Source organism: Numenius arquata, chromosome 25 (genome assembly GCF_964106895.1).
Source record: "Numenius arquata chromosome 25, bNumArq3.hap1.1, whole genome shotgun sequence".
In the NCBI taxonomy this organism is placed as follows: Eukaryota; Metazoa; Chordata; class Aves; order Charadriiformes; family Scolopacidae; genus Numenius; species Numenius arquata.
The window spans coordinates 462,539-474,727 of NC_133600.1; the positions used below are offsets into that span (position 1 = coordinate 462,539).

General features: G+C 43.1%; 1 protein-coding gene across 4 annotated transcripts in view; it reads left to right on the forward strand.

The window, feature by feature from the left end:
* RANBP3 (RAN binding protein 3) overlaps positions 1-12,189 on the forward strand; it is a 54,185-nt gene that overhangs the window by 15,959 nt on the left and 26,037 nt on the right. For 3 of the 4 annotated variants that reach the window (XM_074163959.1, XM_074163961.1, XM_074163960.1), the window contains exons 3-4: positions 10,226-10,262; positions 10,350-10,436. In XM_074163959.1, the coding sequence (XP_074020060.1) occupies positions 10,226-10,262; positions 10,350-10,436 (124 nt within the window). Of the gene's footprint in view, positions 1-4,186; positions 4,391-10,225; positions 10,263-10,349; positions 10,437-12,189 lie in introns of all 4 variants that reach the window. The other variant, XM_074163958.1, reaches the window with a different exon arrangement.

Below are 12,189 nucleotides of genomic sequence, written 5' to 3' on the forward strand. Positions count from 1 at the left end.
AGATTGTCACAGACATTAGACATTACAGCAAAAAGGGAGAGAATGAACTGCTCTTCACCAGCTCCAAAGAACTTTGAACAACAACTTAGATCAGAATTTATGAAGTTAAGAGATTTGAAAACGCTTTCAATAGTAAGCATGACTGAAGACTAAAACGAATTTCAGGAGCTTGCAGTTTCCCCTGGCTGTGGTGTTCTGAGCACAGCTGGACAGAATTCTGCCTGGAGCAGTTTTGGTTTGACAAATCCTCAAGGCCTTTGATGGTTTTGTCTTCATGAGTTAAACCACATCCTATTCACAAAATTCTGAAACTTGCAGTAGTGCATGATCCATTTAATGTATTGATTTATTTCTTTTCATACAGTTTTATGTATTGACCTGGACAAGAAATTCTCATCTTGGCATCAGATTTTTCTGCATAAAAGTGGTGATTGGCCATAATTATTTTTGGTTTGTTTCTTTTCTGAGTCTCAGAATGCATATTCCTGTTTTGCTTAGGATGGAAATCAGATTTATGCCAGAAGGTTACCTTGCTTATTTCACTTTTGAAAATAGTTGTTGAGTATTACAAGAAATACTAAAATCTGATGCATGTTTCCTTAGCCTGCTGTGAAAGGTTCTCAACTGTATTGACATGAATTACTTGCAAAATAATGTATTGTCATTTCCACAAGTGCGTGTTGAATGATCTTGCCTTGATCTTCTTGCAGAATTGGCAATTTTATGATCTGTAGCTAGAAGTCAGGGTAAATTGCTGGTAAAGCCCCCTTTTTTTTCCTTTGCATTTCTACAATCGCTTGCTGAGCCCAAGCATGTGGGCTACCACCATCTTCATGATCCTCTGACAAGGGATTCAGCAGGACGTGCTTTCTGTCTCCTTTAGTTTTGTGTCAGGTTTTTTTAACCTGTTGTTGCTTAGTTTAATTTGATGTCTTCCAGCTTGCTCTGTGGGAGTCACTGCATTGCCATAGTTATTTCATAGTTATATTCTTGCTCTTTTTCCCTCCAAATTCTATGTATTATGGCTGAAGAATAATAAGGTATTTAAGTATTTTTATGTGGAAACACTTCCATACCATCTTCCTATCTGTTACTTTGCTTCTTACAAACACTGAATCTTCTTAGTCATCTTCAGCCCCAGAGTCTGTCTACAGTGTCCTCACTGATCCCTGCTGCCTCCAGGTCCCTGGGGAGGGTTAGCTCATCCTGAGGTTCATTCTGGCTTTTTCACAAGGACAGTCTGCCCCATCCTCATTTCACAGTACTATTTTGGTTGTAGAGTCACAGAATCACAGACTGGTTTGTGGTGGGAAGGGACCTTAAAGCCCACCCAGTGCCACCCCTTGCCCTGGGCAGGGACACCTCCCACCAGACCAGCTTGCTCCAAGCCCCCTCCAACCTGGCCTTGAACCCCTCCAGGGATGGGGCAGCCACAGCTTCTCTGGGCAACCTGGGCCAGGCTCTCACCACCCTCACAGCAAAGAAGTTCTTCCCCACATCTCATCTCAATCTCCCCTCTGTCAGTGTCAAACCCTTCCCCCTCCTCCTATGGCTCCCCTCCCTGATCCAGAGTCCCTCCCCAGCTTTCCTGGAGCCCCTTGAGGGACTGGAAGGGGCTCTAAGGTCTCCCCGGAGCCTTCTCTTCTCCAGGCTGAACCCCCCCAACTCTCTCAGCCTGTCCTCCCAGCAGAGGGGCTCCAGCCCTCCCAGCATCTCCGTGGCCTCCTCTGGCCTCGCTCCAACAGCTCCATGTCCTTCTGCTGTTGGTGGCCCCAGAGCTGGAGGCAGCACTGGGGGGGGTCTCCCCCGAGCGGAGCAGAGCGGCAGAATCCCCCCCCTCGCCCTGCTGGCCACGCTGCTGGGGATGCAGCCCAGGGTGCGGGGGGTTTCTGGGCTGCCAGTGCACTTTGCTGAGGTGTGTGGAGCTTCTCACCCACCAACACCCCCAAGTCCTTCTCCTCAGGGCTGCTCTCCATCCAGTGGGGAAAAGAGCTTTCAGCGTTTTCCCCACTGTGGTTCTTTCCTGTGAAGGACCCTGCACGGGGGTTGTTCAAAGGCTGTGTGAGTAATGGCAGGGCTGTCTCTATCTCCTGTACCGCAGCTGGACCAGGTCTGTGCTCTCTTCAGTCCTGCTGCAGGCAGCGCTTCTGGAGTGGTCTGACTCTCCAGACCACTGGAGAAGTGGGGATTCTTTCACCTAGGAAGCCAAACAAAGTTGTTTATGCTGCCAGCTCTCTTCTGATCACCAGGCTGAAATCTTGCAGATTCTGGTAATTATTGACAAGGCGACAGAGGTTTAAATGTTAAAACCTTTCTGCGTGTTTCCTGAAAACTAGAAACCTGACTGGAGAAGCGAGACCCAAATAACCTCCCTTGCAGCGGGAGAGCTGCTGGAGAGTGCATGGCCCTGTTTTCTCTGCTCAATGCTGATGAACGTCCCTGTGGATGGGCTGGAGAAGGTTTGGCAGGGTGGAAGAGGTGTCGGGGAGAGGTTTGTGGTGACATGCGTGGGGAGGATTTGGGGTAGCAGAGTGACAGGACCAGAGAATGTGTGCAACCTAAGCTGTGAGAAAAATCAGATCTTCAGTGCTGCAGCTTGCGTAAGTACTTTGTACTTAGTGTGATGCAGGTAACTTGTTACTTAATTCTTGTACTTTTTTTATGACTGTCTCCCTTTGAAGGGAAAGACCACCATTTGAGTGACATTTGGAAGGCTGTTAATTTTGAAAAGTGAGGCGTAGCATAAAAAAGGGACTAGGAGTAATGGGTATAAAACATCATGTGGAGGACTGAGGTGTTTACCCCTCGGCTTCAGGTACGAATACATACGCTGTAAGTGCTGTGGCTCGTTCCAGATAGACTTTTCATGCTTACCACTTTCTGAGCCGAAGAGATAAGAATAGCAGAGTGCTAGACTTGGTTTAGTTTTTGGAGACAAAAGGTTTCTTTAATTCTGCTCTCATTCTGTGGAGTTTGAAGTTAGTGTTTGGGTCTGTTTAGTAACAGCTTCAGATTAAAACCAGAAAAGTTCGAAAATACAAAATGAAACGAACCCACTAATAAAACTGCATGTGTTGCTGCCTTTTAATAATTGCTTCTGTTTGAGGACAGGCCAAGTTGTAGCTGAAGAACTTTGGGCCCTTAAGATTTAAAAGCTGCTGTTTACTTTTGCGGTTGCAGTTTGCTCTGTTTTGCACGGACCTAGGCAATGCTGAGCGGTTTTAGTCTCTTCATTCTACTGGATGATTTCTGAGAGCAGCCGAGGTTATGTGCTTCTCAGTGACACCTTCACCTAACTGCTTGGTTCTCCAGATACTTTACCGTAAGACAGCAGGAGCCTTGGCCCACAGATCGCAGCTGGGAGAATGTCCTTGTCCTTCATATTATCCATGGACTGTAATTTAGTCCTTTATCACAAAACAGTTGTTCAGGCTCAAAGCCTTTAACTTTTTCATTCTTCAGATGTGTGCAAAATATGGTAATGCTTAATTTTTGTTCTACAAGTGGGGACCTGCAGCATTAAATGATCTGAAGAAATGTAAAGAGTCTGTGGCAGAAATTCAGCAAATACCAGATACCATTAGTGTGCACTAGCTATCCTGTCACCCTCCTCCTGGAAACACATACGCAACTCTCTTACAGAAGAAAAGATTGGTGTTGCTTTCCAAATAATTCACCACGAATATGAAAGGATTGTGTGTCTTGTGTGACGGTTACGATGAATTTCTCCGGAGACTTTTATAATCAACCCTACCTGCCTCAAACGTGGTCTGAAGAAGCAGTGAAGGACGGTTATTTACAGGAATTGTCTATTTAATTCTTATGTCTCAATCTGGGGATAAAAGCAATCAGTTTTCCTTCAGGCCTTGAGAGAAGGAGGAGTTAAACCCCAACACCCCCAGGGCTGGCAAAACCGCTCTTTTCCTGGGGACACTGACATTTTTAGTTAACTTTCAAAAAAGCGCATTTGCTCCAACTGATGGGTTTTATGGGGAGGGGAAGGTAATTCAGTCAGCAGGTTTCCTTGCCTGGTTTGTGCGTATTTGAACTGATGTCTCAGCAGCGATTCCTCATGTCATGCTGTGGAAACAGGGATTTAAAGAGGGATTAGCAGATCCTCTCACTAGGATGTCTGCTCTCATGTTGCAGCCTTGCATTGAAGGGACGTTGTCTCTTTTGCTCCCAGTCCCCTGCAGAGCAAAAAGGTTTGTCGGATTCAGGCGAGGACCCCCAGGGAGAGGCTGAGCCCCCCCACCATGCTCTGGGTCACACAGGACCAGCTGGTGAGCGCAACTTGGAGCACCCCGCTCCCACTGTGGCCTCAGTCAGTGCTGCCCCGAGCCCTGCTGCTGGAGCCCCGCTTCCTCCTGTTCAACAAGAACTGGCGGGGGTAAGTGTCAACCTACCACCTACTTCTGCTGCTGAGGGGATTAAAGAAAAAAGGCCCTTCTACTCGGAGGAATCTGTGACTGTTAACTTCAGGCAGTGCTGCTCACTCTCTGTCTAGTGCTTTGATCTCAAGCCTTAGCCCCCTCTAAGCTGCTGATACAATTAATAGAAATGAAATTTGTTTGCGACTCGCTCCTTTGTGGGTGTAGTTATAGAAGACACATCAAGTATTAATTTCAAATCTTAGGATGTAAATATGTGTTTGCTAAGGATGAGAGCTCTCCTAAATGAGTGAGAAAACGGGTATATAGGAGGGATTTGCTTCATGCAGTTCAGAGGAGCATTATTTATTCCCCAGAATGCTGCAGCTTGACAAAGTGAGCAGCTAATGCTCTCTTTCCACTGGATCTAAACAGGAGCGTGTCATGCTCACCTGTGACATACTTAGCAGATTAAAAGCAGCAAGAGAGATGCTAAAGCAGAATTTTGAATTTAGGTACTTGGAGGAAAAGAAAAAAAAAAACAGTACCGTGAGGTAGGAAAAGCTGCCAGTGCTGTTAATTTTTTTCTGCTGGTGGTCCAGCAAAATGTTTTTGGAGATATTAGATGACTAAATTGCTACCATAGAGTCTTTCAGAGCAATTTTAAGTGTTTGGAATCTTTCTGGGTGGTGGACGGTGTTTTCTTGGCGCAGGTGCGTGTCACTGCTCATTGTGACCACACGCACAAGGCATGTACCCTTTGATAGATCTTTTGCCTGTTAAGGCTTCTCCACACAGTACCTGCACTCTTTTCTTGCACTAGTGTTCTAGGTTTTTTGTTTTGTTTTCAAGAATGGGCCATTTCAAGTAAAGTCAATGTCCAATGGATTGTCATAAGGTACAAACAGCTGTAGTTTGAGCCCCTTTTGGTGTCCAGACTGCCAGGTTTTGCAGACCTGCTGCAGAAATTCTTGTAGTTTTTTTAAGTATAAAATTTTCAAGGGTTAATATTTTAAAATATAGCTGGTACTTTTATATCAGTTTACTATCATTTGAAGTTGCTGGTGTTACTAGAACTGGCCAAGAGAACTATATTAACCAGACTTTCAGGAAAACTGCAGCAAGTGGTCGTTATCTCAGACCTGTTCTTAAAGGGCAGAAAGTCTTACCCTGTTTAGCCCGCATCTGAAAGAAATTTAAGAACCAAAAATGCTGTTGGGCAGTGTACACAGGAATTCTTGGCTGTACACGACAGATAACTGTGCATCCTTGAACTTTACGTCCTTGAACTTTACCCCATTCGCTTAAATTTATGGAGTAGTACAGTGCTCGGTGTAAGAGGCCTTCGTGCGCACTGGCAAGAGTTCTGCTAATTATCCCACTTTCCTGGAATAAAACTGTTTCTTCCCTTGAAATGTACAGGTCGATGTATCTTCCCAGTGCTCACACTGGTTGGCCGAAGCAGAAGGTTTCGTGTCATCTTCCCAGGCAGTTGGGAAGGTAGATGAGTTAGGACTGAGTTCTGATGAAGAGACGCTGCTTATTTCTTGTTTGCACATCCGGGTGCTGTGGGCAGAGACGTGGCCTCTGGCAGAGCTGATTTTCCTGCCTTGAGCTTGAGCTGTCTGACCCAGGCCAGCCCACAGCAGCCTTGAGCCGTGCCAGCAGGACTCCATTGTGTGAGAGGTTCTGGAACAGCTTTTAAGCAACAGCCATGGCAGTTCAATAATGCTTATAAATGTGCAAGTGTCTGGATTGCAGACTTGCTGTCCTGTGCTCTGAAGTCCTTTTATATAAGACTTCTTGCATCTTAAATGTATTTTTCAAAGATAAACACTGTAAGTGTACTCTTAGAGATTTCACCTTGTTACCTTGTCCTTTTTTTGCTTTTCCTGAACTCTCCCTTGCCTTCCCTGTTTCTGCTCTTTATTGTGATTAAACAAGAACTGACAGATTTGTTGAAGTTCAGCCTGGAGAAGAGGAGGCTGAGGGGAGACCTTCTCGCTCTCTACAACCCCCTGAAAGGAGGGTGTAGCCGGGGGGGGGTCAGTATCTTCTCCCAAGGAACAGGCCATGGGACAAGAGGAAATGGCCTCAAGTTGTGCCAGGGGAGGTTCAGATTGGAGATTAGGAAAAATTTTGACACTGAAAGGGTTATTAAGCCTTGGAATGGGCTGCCCAGGGAAGTGGTTGGGGCACCATCCCTGGACGTATTTAAAAGACAGGTTGACATAGTGCTGAGAGACATGGTTTAGTGGTGGGTTTTATCAGAGGTAGTTTGATGGTTGGACTGGATGATCTTAAAGGTCCCTTCCAACCCAGACAATTCTATGATTCTAAGTTTATGTAAATTCTTCTCTGTTTTGCAGGAATTGCTTTCCTTTGCACTTAAAAAAAGCAATTGGTAGCCTTAGAAAAGGTAATTTGGTTAATTAGAAGTGAGTCAGAATTGTAGGAGCCTCTATTTAGAAATAATTGTAACTTTTCTGTAGGTAAATTTCTGAAAGTAAGGGGAGACAGGAATAAGTCAAAGGTGCCTTTCATTCTTAAATGAGGAGTAAACTGTAGGTTGGATTTTGATGCTGTTTAAGTGTCTCTTCAGCTTCTCATTTCAAAGAACTGGGTGAAGAGAAGCTGAGTCACCTCATAGGGTGAAATGGTTCTGGCTTTCTTTTGTGTATTATATTTGTGTAAAACATCTCTTGCTGTCAAGTACAGATTGAGTAGCCTGGAAAGAGAGGCCTGAGGTGGAAAGGCTGCATTGCTGCTTATTATCCCTAACTGTAATCTGATTTTTTTTCCAGTCCACCAATTAAATTGTTTGTCATGTATATATTCCCCTTTTTTTGGTCTAGTCTCCCCAGCCTCTCCCAATAAGCAGCACTGGAAGGCACCTTCTGGCTGCCCGTTAACTTACTTTATAGTGTGGCTTCACAAGGGAATGGAGCTGGTGCTGATGCAGTGCGTCGGTGTGTGCCAGCCCCATGCCCTCTGCTTGAGCTCCACCAGGTCTGGGCAGAAATTCCCCTGGGTTCCTCTGTGGTCTGTGGGTAGAGGAGACCAGAGAGGAGAGAGAGCATCGTGCTGCCTCAAGCATTTGACTACTCCTCATTGTTTGTCATCTAGGCAGGGTCTGGGGGAAATTGGGCTTCATTAGATCCTGTGCACACAGCTCTATTTCCTTGACAGCCTTTCTTCTAACAATGAAGGATTTAGGAATTTTTTTGAAGGTACATAAGAGTGAATTGGTTGTTGGTGAAAGCATTATTATAGTGAGAAAACATGAGATTTATCCAAGGTTGAGGAGACCTGACAGAGGAATGCCCAAGTAACAGGGAGTGAATATTGGCAGCAAGTTTTTTAATAAAAGCAAGGAAACAGTGGTGTGTGTCTTTTACTGGATGCAGAGTATAACAAAATTAAAAAACAGTTCCTTGTAGTGTTGGTGACTCTGCAGTGGAATAACTCGTGCATATTCTCATTCATTTGAAAACAGAAAATCGAACCTGAATATCTTAAATGCTCAGGCAGGAGTTTCAGTACGGAGGTAGAACATCAATGAGGTTCTTTCTCCTGTCTGTGCTTGGGCATCGCCTTAAGGGATTATGACTTTTTGTCTTCCCTGGCCCTTTAGATTCCTGAGTTTATGAAAGATTTAAATCTGCTGTTGCATTTCTCTGGTAGGAGTTATTTGCAAGGTCTGTCCCAACTCCCCCAAGCAATAATTGGCAGTGTGAGGAGTACGTGCATGGGGAAGGACAGGAGGTAGTTTACCAAATGATCTAGATATTTAGATGCCTATGTAGGAAAAAATACGTTTGAGAGAAAGGGAAGTCTTTTTTACTGCTATGCAGCATCTTTGACTAGGGTTGGCAATATCAGTAACTGCTCTGACTCTTGTCATGTGGGCTCTTGCACAACTTTAATCTCCTGACCTAGGAAGCATGGAAATAACTCTGAGAGAACAGGTCTTAGCTCTGCTTTGCCCTCAGTAGGTTACAGAGTTGGGTTTGGATGTTGATGCTCCTTGCCTACTAAACATTGTGATGATGTGTTTAGTTGTGCTTGCATCAGGTAATGAAATAACGATGTAGGAATTTGAAGCTTGTGCTATATCAGTTTGACTTTTATTTTGTGTGTGTTGCTTGAGCCTTGAGAATACAGCACATATTTAGTAACAGCTTAAGAAGTTTTTGAAGTTCAGGGGGAAATCATTTGTTGATTTTTAAGGATGGAGATCTGCAGTTCTATTCATGCATATTTTTTACCAAATGGTTTCCTTTTACTTTGAGGATTTTTGCTAAAAATTGAAACACATTTCTGGTATATGTGACAACACTTCCTGTGCAAAATAGAAGTTTTTTTTCTGACTTGAGGTGCTGATTGCTGAAACAGGGAGATGGCATTAGGGCTTTCCACTTTAGCCTTTTCCTTTGGGAAGGTAGTGTGTGTTGGCAGGGGAGATGCCTGATAAGATCATCTTCCAGTAGTGTGGAGTATTTGACCAATTATGTAGGAAGATCATGGATTATCAAATACAATATTAATGCAATTGGGCTGATAGATGTGTGTGGAGGGGGTGGGGGTGTTTTCCGGAACTGTCTGTAGCTTTGCATTCCCTATGCCTAAGGTCTCAAAAGTGCTTGACTAGGATTGACTAGCACTATAGCTAGTGAAGAAGCTATACTTTTCTATTGATGTAAAACAAAATGGAAAACCCCTTAAACTGAATTGAATAGGCAAAATGCGGTGTAAATGGGTTTTTATTGGCACTGAGTGAAGAACTTATAGTACAGTAATATCTAGATTCTAAATATATGCAGTGCTAATTAGGAAGTTTTGTGCTTTCTGGTGTTCTTCTATCCAAGGCATGTCTTTTGGATTATAGTCCTGTGCATCCGTGACCAGTCCTGTTGTGTGCTGCCCACTCCCCGTGCCAGTATGACCAGTTGTGGTGGGGCAGGAGGAGCTCTGGGCTGCAGGGGGCTGTGTCCTCCCAGTCAGCCAGGCTCTGAAGGTCTCTGTGTCCTGGGGCAGGATGGAAGGGTGGTGTTGGACTAGGGAGAAGGTCCAGGATGTCAAGACGTTCTGTAATGAGGTGGAGGTGGTAATGCTGCCCTGGCCAACTTGTGTAGCGAAAGGAATCCATCATGGGATGATATTTTGCAAGAACAAGAGAGATGGTATCAGCTGAGGAACTGGCAGAGCAAGGAGAAGGGGGGAGACCTGGAAATCCTCAGAAAAGATGTGAAAATTTTGTTCAAAAACTTTTTGAATATTGTGGTAGTTGGTAACCTATGGTGTTTGTGGTTCTGTGGAAGATGCTATTGCTAATTCGTGTCAAAATATCATAGTGCTGGTTTATAGAGCGTGCTTTGAAAGACATTCCTTCAACACTGTCCTTTTGTTGACGAAACTGATGACAGTTACATTAATTAGGAAAAATGCTTCGGAATGGACTCCCAAATAATGGACATGTTCATGATGAGTTTGGAACTTCTATGATATTTTAAAAATCAAACCAAATTTGAACATTGTCATTTTCAGATTTTGAATGTATCTAGAAAATTGTAATAATTGTTGCATAGTCTCTAAGGATGGTAGTGTTTGGATATTAATTTTCAGGTATCTTATTTGTAAATGAAATATTTTGAATTAATCTTTTTAATAGCATCTGGGTGAAGTTCAGTATGCCTACATGTAAGTCATAAAAATAATGCTTTGTCTTGAGTGTATATCGTTGATGGTAAAGAAAAAAAAGTCTCCAAACTGATGGTTAAAAGATTTGGAAGTATCCAAAGAGATGGAAATGTTCAGTATGTGATTTTTGTTTTGTCACTGTCATCTGATTTCAGAGATCAGCAGATGGATCAAGTCCAGAAGATGGAGATGGTAAGAGATTTGATTGTAATATTAAAAAGCATGAGAGTATCTGTTTCCAGGATTCTGTGCATTTTCTCTAATTGCATTTTTCTACAGAATCTGATCGAGAGGATGGGAGCTACTGTCCACCTGTAAAGCGTGAGAGAACTTCATCTTTAACTCAGTTCCCTCCTCCTCAGTCAGGTAAAAGTTGTTACAATATTATATGCGAGAGCTGGATTTCCTTCTTGTACTCTATTTTTTTTCCCGGCCATGTCAGCAGCCTTATTACTGTCCGCTGTGCTCTGGTTTAAGGCCCCGGCAGCCATGTGCTCTGACCTTGTCTGTGGTCTCTGTTAGAAAATTCAGTGAAGCCCAAAGGAGTTCATAGATACGTGGGGTTTTTTTAAACATTTTCTATCTGTAAGTTTATATATATAGTTTCAGCTTTTAATCTTACACTTTTCTGTTAAATTGAAGAATTTTCCAGAAATATTTTTGATCTGTTTGATCAGGTTGCTTCTTAACAAATTTTATATAATGTTACCTTTTTCTTAGTTCCTCTGCTGCCGGGCAAATCTTCCAAGTCTCTGGTCATGCTTAAGTTGCTTTAGTCCTTTCCTTTTCTCCCATTCCTTTTAAAGTGGAGAGGCTTCAGTGCATCTCAGCACCATTCCCACCTGGCAAATGCCCGAGAAAACGACCACTGCCCGTTCCTGTGAACGGTCAAAGCAGCAAAACCCCTGGGAAGGCCGGGGCAAATTCTTGCAAATCACATACGCAGGAATGGTCGTGTTTGATATTTGTGTTCACCCACAGGATTGATCTCTAAAATTCATGCCTTCTGTCTTCACAGACAATAAGAAGTTTTTGGCTTTGGTTGAGACTTATTTTACTTAAGATATGTCAGTGCTCAGGGCAGATTTGGAGACTTTGGTACTTTGTTTCTGTCATCTTAGTTGAAATAAAGGAGATGAGAAAAACAGTAAAGGAGAGAACATGAAAAAATACTCCTCTAACACAGCACATTTGGGAAGTGTGACAAAAAGAAGAAAACCTAGTTATTTTGCTTTTAATTTTAAAGAAATAAGGAACTGTGGAATTTAAAATGCAGTTGCTGATGTTTTATGGGCACATTATTCTCATTTCATACTGCCAGGGGGGCTAATCCCTTCTCCTTCAGATTTGGCCCGTGGCTCAGTGGGTTTTGAGGTGCGACCCTGTTAATTGAGTACGGTCCAGGGGAGCAGTGTTGCTGCTGTCTGCTTGCTGATCACTCTTGGTAAAAGAACAATGTCTGCACATAATGAGTTGGGGTGGTGGTGTCTGTAGATTTTCTTTTAAGATAACAATGTGTATAGCCTGTTAGGAGCTTCCTTATTTATTGGACTTTATATTCCTAGATTCCCTATAAACCCTGTCTCTTCTAGTCTGTAATGCCTTTGTCTTTTGAGATTTTGGTTAATGCTAATGTTAGTTAAGAAGTGGAGGACAACAATTTATTTAGCTCTTTATGATTAAGTACTGCACGTTTCAGGGGTCGGGAATACTTTCTCAGCTTGGCTATGGGCTTTGACTGGGTATGGTCACTTATTCCCTATTTGACTCCCTTGTTCTCTTCTGATGTGTGGTGTTGTCAAGCAGTGACAACTTTGATTGGAATTGCAACTTCCATAAAGGCTTCTTTGAATATTGCTGACAGTATTTGATGGCCTTTGTTTACAGAAAATCTTTCACTTTCCAAACTTCTTACATTCTTTGTGGAGTTATGTTTCTCTCAAGCATAGGGAAATTTTGCTTACATGAAACGTGCATCATCTTTAAGCTTATGGCAGACCATAATAAAAAGAGAGAAGGTGGAATTAAAGGAAAGAATCAAATATGAAAAAAAAATCTAAAACTGAAATATAAAAGGCAAGTGCTGTATCTTTTTGTATAACAGTGTTAGAGATGAGTT